The sequence below is a fragment of the Callionymus lyra genome, chromosome 4 (assembly GCF_982586985.1).
Source record: "Callionymus lyra chromosome 4, fCalLyr1.hap1.1, whole genome shotgun sequence".
Taxonomy (NCBI): domain Eukaryota; kingdom Metazoa; phylum Chordata; class Actinopteri; order Syngnathiformes; family Callionymidae; genus Callionymus; species Callionymus lyra.
The window spans coordinates 24,323,084-24,336,809 of record NC_141821.1 but is presented as its reverse complement, the minus strand read 5'-3'; the positions used below and the strand labels follow the sequence as shown (position 1 = coordinate 24,336,809).

Here is a 13,726-nt window from a genome sequence, read left to right as displayed (position 1 = left end):
GAGGAGTTCCTGACTTACAGAGGTTAGTTTTGTTGATTTGGAACAGACTTGTCTTCCCGTACCAACTGGACAACATCTACTGGTCCCCTGGTTCCTCATCGGTACTGGTTTTGCTGCTGGTGTGTCTGAAATGGGTTGTCTTGGGGGGAAGACGGAAGAAGAGCGTCTGGACGAAAAGGCAAAAAGGGAAGCTAACAAGAAAATTGAGAAACAACTTCAGAGAGAGCGACAGGCATATAAGGCAACACACAGACTCCTGCTGCTCGGTGAGACATCTCTTTGTTTTTCCTGCCATCTCCTGCGTCTTCTAGCCAATATTCAGGCCCCTGTTTTCCTCACCCGTCTCTCAGGAGCAGGAGAGTCTGGAAAGAGCACCATAGTAAAACAGATGAGGATTCTTCATGTGGACGGCTTCAATGCTGAGTGAGTAAGAACCTTTTGGGTCCTCGGTGTGTCATTCAAACTTTTATGTGATACTTCTAGAGAGAAGCAGCAGAAAATTCAAGACATTCGGAAGAACGTGAAGGACGCGATTGTGGTTTGTCAGCCTGCCGTTGCCCGACCAAACCTGCAGCCTGTGTAACGTGATCCCTGTTCACTTGTCTCCACCTCAGACCATCATCGTCGCCATGAACAGCTTGACTCCTCCCATTTCCCTCGGTGACCGTCAAAACCAGTGTCGCTTGGACTACATCCTGAGCATCGCACCCCTCTCTGACTTCGAGTATATGGAGGTAACACACGGGCTTGAACGCTTCCCTGCAGACCTGCTGTTTGTTTTGAATGATGTTAATTGAGGATGAGAATGATGTAAAGAGCCACACCGGAGGAGACTGTTGCATGCACCACTAAGCTAGTTCCACCTGAGACCTCATTAACGCACCGGTCCCCATGGATGCTGCACTCTTGTCTAAGCATGATGGGCCTTTGGCACTCACATGATGTCTTGCCCTCAGGAGTTCTTCGAGCATGCTCAGAAGCTGTGGGAGGATGAGGGCGTGAAGGCATGTTACGAGCGATCGAACGAGTACCAGCTGATTGACTGCGCTCAGTAGTAAGACTAGACCTCCTGATCGTTCTTTACCTCATGTTTGGTTTGACTTTCCTTCTGATTTACAGGGAAACTGTTATTACCAAGTTCTAACTTTTTTTATTATGGTTATTTCAAACCAATGAAAGGGCAGTTTTAATCTCATAATATTGAAGGTGAGGTAGATGATCTTCAAGTTGTGAGCATTGATTTAACTCAACAGCCCCTGAATTCTTCTGAATTCTCCTGGGTTGCCGAGGATGAGAAGAACCAGAATTGGCTCCTGTTTAACCAATTTCTTAGACTTCAATCGCTGCAGTAATGACATCAGAATAAGCTACAGACTATTATCCGAACATTGCTGGTGGTCCATACCTTCATGAAGTGTGTGTGTGTGTATGTCCCAGTTTTTTGGACAGGTTAGACTCGGTGAGAAAATCGGACTACACGCCTACTGACCAGGTATCGATCCGTCCAATGAGCCATCGTGTTAATGGAACCGCTTACAAACTATTTCCTCCACAGGATCTTCTTCGATGTCGAGTTTTAACTTCTGGAATATTTGAGACACGATTCCAAGTGGACAAGGTCAACTTTCAGTGAGTTCACTTTCATATAAACTCCCCAAAAATCACATACTTCTCTGTATGTGATTGTTTTCCCCTTGTTTACATGTAACCTTCATGTGATGTTTTATTGAAGTGTTTTTTAAAGGAGTCGGCTTCGACCACAACCTTCAAGCCAGTTCGGAAACCCTCTCGTTTTCACGCTCTTTTCAGTTTAGTGTTTGGTTCATTGCTGTTGATGAATGTTTGGCCCGCCGCTGCTGACTCATGTTTGATGTGCTGATTATATTATTTTCTTCACTGACTCATGTTTGCGTCGCAGTATGTTTGATGTCGGCGGTCAGAGAGATGAACGCAGGAAATGGATCCAGTGCTTCAATGGTGAGTCCGCTTAAATCTGTCTTCCCAATCCTCTAACTCACCGGGCCCTCCTGTCCCGCGATCAGATGTGACGGCCATCATCTTCGTGGCAGCGAGCAGCAGCTACAACATGGTGATCCGAGAAGACAACTCTACGAATCGGCTCAGAGAATCCCTGGACCTCTACAGATCCATCTGGACCAACAGGTTCTACTTTGTGAACCCTCCAGTGGTTGGAAACTGACTTCCTTTTTCCCCCTCTGTCTGCAGGTTCTTGAAGACCATATCCGTAATCTTGTTTCTCAACAAACAGGATGTTCTTGCGGACAAAATTTTGGCGGGAAAATCCAAACTGGAGGATTATTTTCCCGAGTACATCAACTACACCATATCTGCAGAGGGTATCCATCAAGATTACGAAAACACACTCGCAAACGCACTAACAATGATGTCTCTCCTCAGCTCTTCCAGACATAGACGAAGATCCCAAAGTTACCCGTGCAAAGTTTTTTATCCGAGATGAATTTCTGGTAAGAGTGTGTTTCTCTACTGCCTGCACTGCCTCCCTTTCACCTGTGATCTGCTTGTGTGTTCAGAGAATCAGCACTGCCAGCGGTGATGGGAAACACTACTGCTATCCTCACTTCACGTGCGCCGTAGATACAGAGAACATCCGTCGCGTCTTCAATGACTGTCGTGACATTATCCAGCGGATGCACTTGCGACAGTACGAGCTGCTTTGATCGGCTGATTCTGCTCCTCCATGGCATTCTAGGTAGAATTTAATGTTGAGTTGTGATGAATTCAATTGTTTAGATAAGAAACTTTAATGGATTATCATATGTTAACGTGACACCAAAGTTATCAGAAGGTTGTGGAAGATTTTTATTTTGAATTTGGAGAGTTTTCAGATCATCTACGTGATGTCCTTAGATCTGTGGCACTGCAAACCTGAAACACCTCCTGGATCACACATGTTGCAAAAGGCTTCTTCTGTCTTTACTTGCAGTGAAAATCGGTTAACTTTTTTTTAAAAAACCTTGACTCCTGCATTTGAGTATTTTTAGTCTCATTTATGCTTTGTATAACACAAATGTTATTATTTCTTGGGGTATTCCTTCGCTCATTATTTTTAGCTGTGATCTGATGTATTTTTTTTATTTAAACACTGTCAAGTGTCTTCAGATATCCCCGTTAAGATTTAACAATTTAAAACAATTACTTTTCTGTTATCGTCACATCTGTAAATATCTAATAAAATAATCTTCCTCCAATCTGTGTTTGTCTTATAGCATTTCAAGTGTCCGGTCCTTCATTATAGTGCAAACAATGGTGATGCCTTCTCATGAGCCAAAATTTAATTTTTTTAAATTTTTTTAAAATTTTTACCAGGGTTGAATTCTGTTTTGTACGCAGACCATCTGCCATATTTTATCTTCCCAGTTTTCTGATATAACTAATATCCGCTCTGGTATATGGTAATTGGAATCTACAGATCGTCTATTGGGTTTAGGTCTACGTTGTAATGAGCTATTATTACATGCATAGGAATACAAACGTTTGTCTTTCCTTCAAAACATACTTCACACCACCATGGCAATGATATCTAATGTATACAGAGATGGTTCCAAACACCTAATGCAACTCCCTCCATGGCCATATCAGTCCCTAGACCTCAACCCTATTTAAAACCTTAATCGGCTGAAGTCGAGGACGTATGGGTCGCTGGATGATTTGGAGCAGGGGTAGGGAACCTGGTCCAGAAAGAGCCGCAGTGGGTGCAGGTTTTTGTTCCAACCGATCAAGCATATACAGTTTAACCAATGAGGTTTCAGCTGAACAAGCAACACCAGACTGACAATCAACTGATTACACTCCTAAGACACCTGATTGGATAAAATGTGTCCTCTTGAATGGTTGGAACGAAAACCTGCACCCACTGCGGCTCTTTCTGGACCAGGTTCCCTACCCCTGATTTAGAGGGATTGTGCAAAGAGGGAACTGCAAAGAATCCTCTCTCTGTATTCTTAAATCTTGTGGCACTTGATTTGGAGAATATTAGGTGCTATTTTGTGGGTAAAAGGAGGTTGTACAAACTATGAACATAAGGGCTGCAACACAATTTTCTGTAAAATTCTTTCTCAATGTGAATTTTTTTTTTCACTGAAATTAAAGTGGAGTTTCTCTTTTTTTCATTGTGCTCCTATATTATTTGAAAAAAAACAAAATGCATTTTAAAATTTTAAACATCTCAACAAGCCAATGATTATGAAGGGCGCTGTATTACATCAATGCTAAAGGCGGGCTCCAGAACCGGTACTTAAGAGGTAGGACCCTTTAATACTCCTACCAAGACGGTTAAGTGGTCTTTTTTTCTGGGGAGATAGTCCTTGATAATAAATTATCCGATATTCTGTTGAATATGTATTTCACGTTGAAAGTAGGGTAAGAGTTGGGACTGGAAAGAGAGGTAACAGCCCAAAAAGTTTTTTTAAAAATAGGAACATCAAAAGCAAAAGTACAAGTAATGTTGTATTTATGATTATTAAACATAAATAATTATTATAAATGCTGTTACAGTTCTTTGCACATGTTTGCAATTGTGTTTTGGTTGATTCGCCTTCTGTGGATGTTGACCAAAACAAAATTGTAATTTATAATTATAAAAACTATTTTTGTTTACCATTTACTATTGCAGTTCTATCTTGTTTGATACATATATTGATCCTTAAATTGTTAAAAGTGTCAAATGAATAATTCAATAATAAAATAATTTAATAGAAAAGGAATGAATTATTGATTAAAACAAGATTCAGAAAGTCACACAAATGTAAACCGTTATACCAGTATATACTGTACATAGGAGAATATCAGACACCATTAACCCCTCTGGAGATCTCCTTCGGGAAATAAGGTATATATTTTAACTGAAAAAAGTGTGGTTTCTAAAGATTACTATTCCATGATTTAGCACTTTAAAAAATTAAAGTGAACGGAAGTCCCTCTGTAAAAGAATCTGGTGGTCAACTGTCCGATGTAGTAATGGAACACTTGCACGGACACTCCTGTTCAGAGGCCTTTAGCAGATATGTTTCTAAAACTCCGAATAATATTAGGAGGTCTTCCAGGAACGTCATCATTACGATAACAGCCAGAGATGAAGGACAGAAGTCTTGTGATTCCCGTCCTTTTCTGATTTAACCAGTGGTTCAGATAATTCCATGCCAGACGTCTGCCTTCTCACATGACCTGAAAACAGTTCCTTGAGAGATAACAAGTTGCTCGAGGCTCATGTTTACTCAGTCACTTGTTCTGCACACGAGGAGTTTCTTGGATCACTTGGACACAAACCAGACAATTGGTCGACCGTTCATCGTCCATAAACCCTCACATGGATATTGATGACGCATTAATATAATGTATGTACTAGACGATCGACAAGAGACTACCCTTAAAAGTCAACAACTTAAAATTAATCTTTATTATCAGTGCAGTCATGAGGTCCACTCGAGGTCAGTTACGAGAATCAGCACAAAAGAACAGTCGCGTCAAAACAAGGTAAAGAGTCGAGTAACAGTTCATACTGCCCTCGATCAGCTGATGGACTCCAGGATCATTTGATGAAGTCCAGGTTCAGCTGATGTAGTCCAGGATCAGTGGATGAAGTTCAGGATCATCTGATGTAGTCCAGGATCAACGGATGTAGTCCAGGATCAGTGGGAAAAGTCCAGGATCAGCCGATGTAGTCCAGGATCAGTGGGCGAAGTCCAGGATCAGCTGATGTAGTCCAGGATCAGCTGATGGGATTCAGGATCAGCCAAAGAAGCCCGGATCAGCTAAAGCAGTCCAAGCTCTCCCCGATGGAGTACAAGATCAGCTAGTCCAGGGTCTGCTGATGTAGTTCAGGATCTGCTGCTAGAGTTCAGGATCAACTGAAGGAGTCCAAGATCTGCTGATGTAGCACAGGATCTTCTGAGGGAGTCCAGGATCAGCTGATGGAATCTAGGTGTTGCTCCTCAGCTGCCATGGCAACCGCCTGCAGAGTCTCAGTTTCACTCTGAAGGTTCAGATGTTTCCTCTCACTGTGCATGTTGTTCTCATGGCGCTTGAGATCTGATGCCTGAAGAAAGAAACAAGTGTGTGTCAGTAACAGAAGTGTGTCGGTCTGCTGTGTAGACCTGCTCCGTCAGTGATCGACCAGACCTTGGCAAAAGCTTTCGTGCAGGACTGACAGACAAATGGTTTCTCTCCTCGATGTCTTCGCTCATGATCCTTCAAGTGAGACTTGTGTTTGAAGGCCTGCGGTGAAATGCGTCGATGAGAATCTTACACACAAAATACAGTCGGAACCACATTGAGACCAATACCTTGTCGCACAGCTGGCACGTGAACGGTCTCTCATTACTGTGAACTCTTTCGTGTTTTTTAAGGTCTGGAGCTCGGATGAAGGACTTCCCGCAAACTTCACATCGATATGGTTTGAACCCAGCGTGGATCTTTAGGTGCTCTGGATGTGGGGAACAGAAAAAGGGTTTCAAAAATAGTTTGTTCACATAGTGTGGTCAAAATCAAAATTGCCCGTTCACCATTTGTTTAGTTATATCACTACCAACAGAAGAGTTCCACTGCAGGCAGAAGCGAGAACTTACCTTTCAGGTGTGCGTGTGTGGTGAAGGCTTTGGAACAGATTTCACAGGAAAAGGGTCGCTCTGCTGAATGTAGCTTCTCGTGTTTTCTAAACACAGTAAATTACATTTAGGCAAATAACTTGATCGAAGAAAAAATCCGGACAGGCAGGGAAGGTTCTCCACCTGAGTCGGGTCTCATCCAAAAAGGTCTTGCCGCAACTCTGGCAGGCCAGCTGGTCCCGAGGGCCGTACAGCAAGTACTCAAACTTCATGTCCGTGGCCGCCGTGGACCAGCTGGGCGTTTGTTCATCCTTCACTCCTCCGATGCTCTCGGCAAACGTCAGCGTTTGCGTGGCGTGGTGTTCTGCCCCCAGATCTTTAGGTTCCGTCTCCATGTCAGCCACCACATCCTGGTCATAACAGGTCACCTGAAGACCCAAACCAGTCGATGAGCTGTGAACACGTGTGTGTGTGTGAGAGTGTTTACCTTGTGAACATCCTCATTGGTCAGTTCTTTCAAGATTGCCTCCTGGACCCGGAGTGCCGAGTTGGGAGATTTATCGAGGTCCTGATTGGCCGATGCGTCCACGAGGTCATCGGAGGGCGGCGAGTCGTCGTTGTCTACAAGACCCTGAACACAAGACAGAACATGAGGCCACGGAGGTGCGACAGAGGTGGGTTGAAGCACCGCGCTCACCTCGGCATCTGCAGCCAGCTGCGCTTCCGGGGGGAGCGCCATCTTCACAATGTCATAAGGAAACTTGTCTTTGTCTTCACTTACGTCTCGTTTCTGTGGGGAGGTGAACAGAAGTGTTACCCATACACATTTATCCAAGCAGACTGAGACTGGAGCTGACCTGGGAGCACAGTTTATCCAGAAACCTGATTCCAAGAATCTGTCCCGACGACATCATCAGATTGACGTCTCGTCTCCTAACGGAGATCTTTGACGTGTACATGTAGTTCAGGACCTCCTCGAAGATGTCCGAGCGGATGAAATCGATCTCGATGACGGAGGAGTTATCCACCTGCACGGACCAGAAGCGGAAACATCAGCACTGGCTTCAGGGTGCAAAACAGCTGTGGGGACACACGACGCAGTCACCTCATGTTTCTTGAAGAGCTTCTTGAAGTACTTGGAGCAGGCGGCGAGGACGCAGCGGTGCGCGCGGAACTTGACGTCTTCGACGACGACGGCGATGTCGCAGTGCTCGCCCTCCAGACGCTGCTCGTTGAGCAGCCTGAGGAAGATGCTCTTGTGTTCGTCGTCCACATACTTCAACGTCTCCGCCATCGAACCCACGGGGGCCAAGTCTGGACTTTATTGTTTAGAGGTTCTTTGTTTTTGGGACCGCCTGCTGGATAGAAGAGGTGGAAGTTTGAGCACCATCTTAAACTTCAGAATTGTTTAAAAAAGTCATGAAATTAATTGAGGCTTTTGCCATGTTATATAGTTCCAATAGTTTTTACGGAGAAAACTTGTTGAAGAACTTTGCCTAGTGAAATGCAAGTAAGTAAGTTAGATAGTAATTTTTATTTATATAGCGCTTTTCCAGACCAGGGTCACAAAGCGCTTAAACAATCAAAACAATATTCAGTAAAGTATATACTTTAAAGGTCAAGATAAAACTGATAACACAACAGGAGTTCCATACAATCAAGGAAAAGCCTGAACAAATAAAAACGTCTTAAGATGTTTCTTAAAGGAGTCAGTAGATCATCAAGCGCAAAGAGAGAGGAAGATCGTTCCAAAGCTTAGGAGCAACAGCCTGGAAGGATTTTTCTCCTCTGGTCCTGAACCGTGTGCGAGAAACCATCAGTAGATTCTGATCCACAGACCTCAGAGCCCGAGCTGGGGTGTAAGGCTGGATCAGATCACAGATGTAAAGAGGAGCCTGACCATGAATAGCTCTGAAAGTAAGAACCAGAATTTTAAAGTTGATCCTGAAAGAAAAATGTAACATCTCTTTAGGTGAAATGAACCACTGGATAAAAATGTTAAAGTCAATATTATTTTTATTTATCTCCAATCTTCATCCGTGACACACCACATACTTTTATACTCTCAACTCGTGCACGAAAAAACTGTGGTTGCTCTGTTGTCATCGATCACGCTACAGCGGCGGGTCGGCCCACGTCATGCCTGCGGACACGCGCACAGCGTGTGCACAGCTGCGTCAGTTCAGCGGCAACATTATTTAGAACCGGAACCGGTCCCGCGCTCTATCCCTAATCCGTGAAAGGAGCCTCTTGTCCGGCCACGGACTTGTCAGCAGAGCCGCATCTTAACCATTATTTAGCAGAAGTAGCACGAGCTAATGCTACATCTGTTAGCTTTGCATATACGAGGCTAACGCCGTCTAACCGAGCCGCTGTGGTTTAAACCGAGCCCGGTCCGGTCGCCATGAAAGTGCGCGCACCGCGCGGGAAGAAAATGGCGACGTTTAATGCTCCGTTTGTTTTTCGCGAGCGCCGTCCCCGGGACACGCAGGCACGCGAGCAGCGGGGCCGCGGCCTCTCCGCGGCCAGAAAGTCGAGAGCGCGCAGACATCCCCGACATGACCGGGCGCGGGAGCCGGAAGAGAGCGCGGCACCGAGGGAGAGCGCGGCTCCGAGGGAAGAGCTCTTACCGGGACTGCGGTGCTCCTCTGGGGCTCCACGGGCACTTACGTCGGCTCGTTGTTATTGTTGAGGACTCGCAAAAAAGACCCGGAAGATCGTAGGAGCACGCAGGCGCACCAAAGATCGTCTCTTTGGACGGAGGCATCAGCACGCATGCGCGAAAACATAAGTTCCAAAGCGTTGATTCATCAGATATTGATTTTGAGGGTGATCCTTATGATTAAAAAAAAATCGATAAAATAATGAATCATAAAATGTTGAGGTTATTTTGACAATATTAAATTTGTTTTTTTGCACATGTTATTTTACTGAGAGAACTCTTGATCTGTAAGTAAGTAAGTACTTTTTATTTATATAGCGCTTTTCCAGACCAGGGTCACAAAGCGCTTAAACAATCAAAACAATATTCAATAAAGTATATACTTTAAAGGTCAAGATAAAACTGATAATACAACAGGAGTGCCAGAAAATCAAGGAAAAGCCTGAACAAATAAAAACTGTCAATCAGAACTGAGTAGAAGGACGGGGAACATAACACATATAAGTTTAAATTCGTGATTTTGACAGAAATCCTGCTCACATGTCTTGTCTATAGTATATAGTTTCTGTCACTGAATCTGTTTGTAGACGCATGCATGGAGGTGAAGTACGGGTCAGTGAAGGTCACACGCCGATGATTATCTAGTGACCTATAACCTTTAAATGCTTTTTAATGTTTTTGTGCCAGAATAAAGACTTCAATATAAATGTATATCTATCCCAGTGTGATTGTTGCGACTTTTATCAAACGAAAGACTCTGTGTACTTGAATATTTGTCTGTTCTCATCACTGCCAACATCTGCAGGCTCCTCCCCCACTGACATTTGCAGGTCCTAATCTGTGGGGGCGGGGCCTAATCTGTGTCAACCACAACCAATAATCCATCCCAACAACGACTCACAGAAGAGGAGAACAATGTTGGACGTTTCGGGAAAATCCAACAGGGCCCAGGTAGGCTGTCTGATAGATGATTCCAAATATTAGATTCAGGAGAGGGTCAAAGAAAAGTTAACATTAGCAGCGATGATGACGATGGTGATGATTATGATGAGGATCATTATTGTTATTGAAAATCAAGGCGATGATTATGACTATTTTGTTAATGACGGTGATGTTGTTAATGATCAGGACGATGTTGACGATGATAAAAGTGATAATACTGATGTTGATGATGTTGGACAAGATGATGATCATATAATGATGGTGGATATATGATGCGGATGATGATGATAATGGTGTGGAAGATGATGGTCGTATAGTAATAATGGTGACGATATTAATGATTATTGAGGTGATGATCACATAATGATGGTGATGTTGATGATTATGGTGATGTGATGATGATCATCATCATTATCATATAGTGATGGTGATTGTGGTTTAATGAATATGATGATGAAAGTGATGTGAAAATAGTGATAATCATATAGTGTTAATAGTGATGTGAAAATGGTGATAATCATATAGTGTTAATAGTGATGTTGGTGATGTGAAAATGTTGATAATCATAAAGTGTTAATGGTGATGTTGGTGATGTGAAAATGGTAATAATCATATAGTGTTAATGGTGATGTGAAAATGGTGATAATCATAAAGTATTAATAGTGATGTTGGTTATGTAAAAATGGTGATAATCATATAGTGTTAATGGTGATGTTGGTTATGTGAAAATGGTAATAATCATATAGTGTTAATGGTGATGTGAAAATGGTGATAATCATAAAGTATTAATAGTGATGTTGGTTATGTAAAAATGGTGATAATCATATAGTGTTAATGGTGATGTGAGAAATGGTGATAATCATATAGTGATAATGGTGATGTTGGTGAAGTGAAAAATGGTGATATTCATATAGTGTTAATAGTGGTATTGGTGATGTGAAAATGGTGATAATCATATAGTGTTAATGGTGATGTTGGTGATGTGAAAATGGTGATAATCATATAGTGTTAATAGTGGTATTGGTGACGTGAAAATGGTGATAATCATATAGTGTTATTGGTGATGTTGGTGATGTGAAAATTATGATAATCATATAGTGTTAATAGTGATGTTGGTGATGTGAAAAATGGTGATAATCATATAGTGTTAATAGTGGTATTGGTGATGTGAAAATGGTGATAATCATATAGTGTTATTGGTGATGTTGGTGATGTGAAAATGATGATAATCATATAGTGTTAATGGTGATGTTGGTGATGTGAAAATGGTGATAATCATATAGTGTTAATGGTGATGTTGGTGATGTGAAAAATGGTGATAATCATATAGTGTTAATAGTGGTATTGGTGATGTGAAAATGGTGATAATCATATATTGTTATTGGTGATGTGAAAATGATGATAATCATATAGTGTTAATGGTGATGTGGGTGATGTGAAAATGGTGATAATCATATAGTGTTAATGGTGATGTTGGTGATGTGAAAATGGTGATAATCATATAGTGTTATTGGTGATGTTGGTGATGTGAAAATGATGATAATCATATAGTGTTAATGGTGATGTTGGTGATGTGAAAATGGTGATAATCATATAGTGTTAATAGTGATGTTGGTGGTGTGAAAATGGTGATAATCATATAGTGTTAATGGTGATGTTGGTGATGTGAAAATGGTGATAATCACATAGTGTTAATAGTGGTATTGGTGATGTGAAAATGGTGATAATCATATAGTGTTGTTGGTGATGTTGGTGATGTGAAAATGGTGATAATCATATAGTGTTAATAGTGATGTTGGTGATGTGAAAATGGTGATAATCATATAGTGTTGTTGGTGATGTTGGTGATGTGAAAATGGTGATAATCATATAGTGTTAATGGTGATGTTGGTGATGTGAAAATGGTGATAATCATATAGTGTTAATAGTGATGTTGGTGATGTGAAAATGGTGATAATCATATAGTGTTAATAGTGATGTTGGTGATGTGAAAATGGTGATAATCATATAGTGTTGTTGGTGATGTTGGTGATGTGAAAATGGTGATAATCATATAGTGTTAATGGTGATGTTGGTGATGTGAAAATGGTGATAATCATATAGTGTTAATAGTGATGTTGGTGATGTGAAAATGGTGATAATCATATAGTGTTAATAGTGATGTTGGTGATGTGAAAATGGTGATAATCATATAGTGTTGTTGGTGATGTTGGTGATGTGAAAATGGTGATAATCATATAGTGTTAATGGTGATGTTGGTGATGTGAAAATGGTGATAATCATATAGTGTTAATAGTGATGTTGGTGATGTGAAAATGGTGATAATCATATAGTGTTAATAGTGATGTTGGTGATGTGAAAATGGTGATAATCATATAGTGTTAATAGTGATGTTGGTGATGTGAAAATGGTGATAATCATATGGTGTTATTGGTGATGTTGGTGAAGTGAAAAATGGTGATAATCATATAGTGTTAATAGTGATGTTGGTGAAGTGAAAAATGGTGATAATCAAAAAGTGATATTGGTGATGTGAAAAATTGTGATAATAATATAGTGTTAATAGTGGTATTAGTGATGTGAAAATGGTGATAATCATATGGTGTTAATGGTGATGTTGGTGATGTGAAAATGGTGATAATTATATAGTGTTAATGGTGATGTTGGTGATGTGAAAAATGATGATAATCATATAGTGTTAATAGTGATGTGAAAAAAGATGATAATCATATAGTGTTAATAGTGATGTTGGTGATGTGATAATGGCGATAATCATATAGTGTTAATGGTGATGTTGGTGATGTGAAAAATTATGATAATCATATAGTGTTAATGGTGATGTGAAAAATAATGATAATCATATAGTGATAAGGGTGATGTGAAAAATGATGATAATAAAAAAGTGCTAATGGTGATGTGAGAAATGGTGAGAATAATATAGTGTTAATGGTGATGTGAAAATGGTGATAATCATATAGTGTTAATGGTGATGTAAAATGGTGATAATCATATAGTGTTAATGGTGATGTGAACAATTATGATAATCAAATAGTGATAATGGTGATGTTGGTTATGTAAAATGGTGATAATCATATAGTGATAATGGTGATGTGAAAAATGGTGATAATCATATAGTGATAATGGTGATGTAAAATGGTGATAATCATATAGTGATAATGGTGATGTAAAATGGTGATAATCATATAGTGATAATGGTGATGTAAAAATGGTGATAATCATATAGTGATAATGGTGATGTAAAAATGGTGATAATCATATAGTGATAATGGTGATGTTGGTGATGTGAAAAATGATGATAATCATATAGTGTTAATGGTGATGTGAAAAATGATGATAATCATATAATGTTTATGGTGATGTGAAATGGTGATAATCATATAGTGTTAATGGTGATGCAAATATGGTGATAATAATATAGTGATAATGGTGATGTGAAAATGGTGATAATCATATAGTGTTAATAGTGATGTTGGTGATGTGAAAATGGTGATAATCATATAGTGTTAATAGTGATGTT

General features: G+C 40.7%; 2 protein-coding genes across 3 annotated transcripts; one reads left to right on the top strand and one right to left on the bottom strand.

Annotated features, from left to right (window-relative positions):
- The first annotated feature begins 130 nt into the window (after nucleotides 1-130).
- On the top strand, nucleotides 131-3,166 carry LOC148082165 (guanine nucleotide-binding protein G(olf) subunit alpha-like). Its single transcript, XM_087789277.1, has 12 exons — nucleotides 131-266; nucleotides 351-423; nucleotides 484-538; nucleotides 615-734; nucleotides 957-1,054; nucleotides 1,438-1,492; nucleotides 1,556-1,629; nucleotides 1,919-1,977; nucleotides 2,043-2,163; nucleotides 2,227-2,357; nucleotides 2,419-2,486; nucleotides 2,553-3,166. The coding sequence occupies exons 1-12, from the start codon at nucleotides 131-133 to the stop codon at nucleotides 2,697-2,699; spliced, it is 1,137 nt and encodes a 378-aa protein (XP_087645403.1). The 3' UTR covers nucleotides 2,700-3,166.
- A 2,251-nt stretch (nucleotides 3,167-5,417) lies between these two features.
- Nucleotides 5,418-9,721, bottom strand: zbtb14 (zinc finger and BTB domain containing 14). Of its 2 annotated transcripts, XM_087789273.1 has the most exons (10): nucleotides 9,215-9,721; nucleotides 7,690-7,942; nucleotides 7,442-7,612; nucleotides 7,282-7,374; nucleotides 7,072-7,215; nucleotides 6,768-7,012; nucleotides 6,606-6,691; nucleotides 6,324-6,463; nucleotides 6,160-6,255; nucleotides 5,418-6,076 (listed from the first exon to the last, which is right to left on the bottom strand). In XM_087789273.1, the coding sequence occupies exons 2-10, from the start codon at nucleotides 7,876-7,878 to the stop codon at nucleotides 5,945-5,947; spliced, it is 1,296 nt and encodes a 431-aa protein (XP_087645399.1). In that variant the 5' UTR covers nucleotides 7,879-7,942; nucleotides 9,215-9,721; the 3' UTR covers nucleotides 5,418-5,944. The 2 variants fall into 2 exon arrangements, with proteins under 2 accessions (XP_087645399.1, XP_087645400.1); XM_087789274.1 differs by lacking the exon at nucleotides 9,215-9,721 and having other exon boundaries at nucleotides 7,690-8,219.
- Between the last annotated feature and the right edge of the window lie 4,005 nt (nucleotides 9,722-13,726).

Bases quoted from the DNA above. Each gene is read 5' to 3' on its own strand.
- LOC148082165 (XM_087789277.1), top strand. From the start codon at position 131: ATGGGTTGTCTTGGGGGGAAGACGGAAGAAGAGCGTCTGGACGAAAAG. The intron at 1,055-1,437 runs GTAAGACTAGAC...TGTATGTCCCAG, and splicing joins CTGATTGACTGCGCTCAGTA to TTTTTTGGACAGGTTAGACT. The intron at 2,358-2,418 runs GTATCCATCAAG...GTCTCTCCTCAG, and splicing joins CTACACCATATCTGCAGAGG to CTCTTCCAGACATAGACGAA.
- zbtb14 (XM_087789273.1), bottom strand. From the start codon at position 7,878: ATGGCGGAGACGTTGAAGTATGTGGACGACGAACACAAGAGCATCTTC. The intron at 6,692-6,767 runs GTGGAGAACCTT...TACTGTGTTTAG, and splicing joins TTGGATGAGACCCGACTCAG to AAAACACGAGAAGCTACATT. The intron at 6,077-6,159 runs GTCTGGTCGATC...TTCTTTCTTCAG, and splicing joins GCACGAAAGCTTTTGCCAAG to GCATCAGATCTCAAGCGCCA.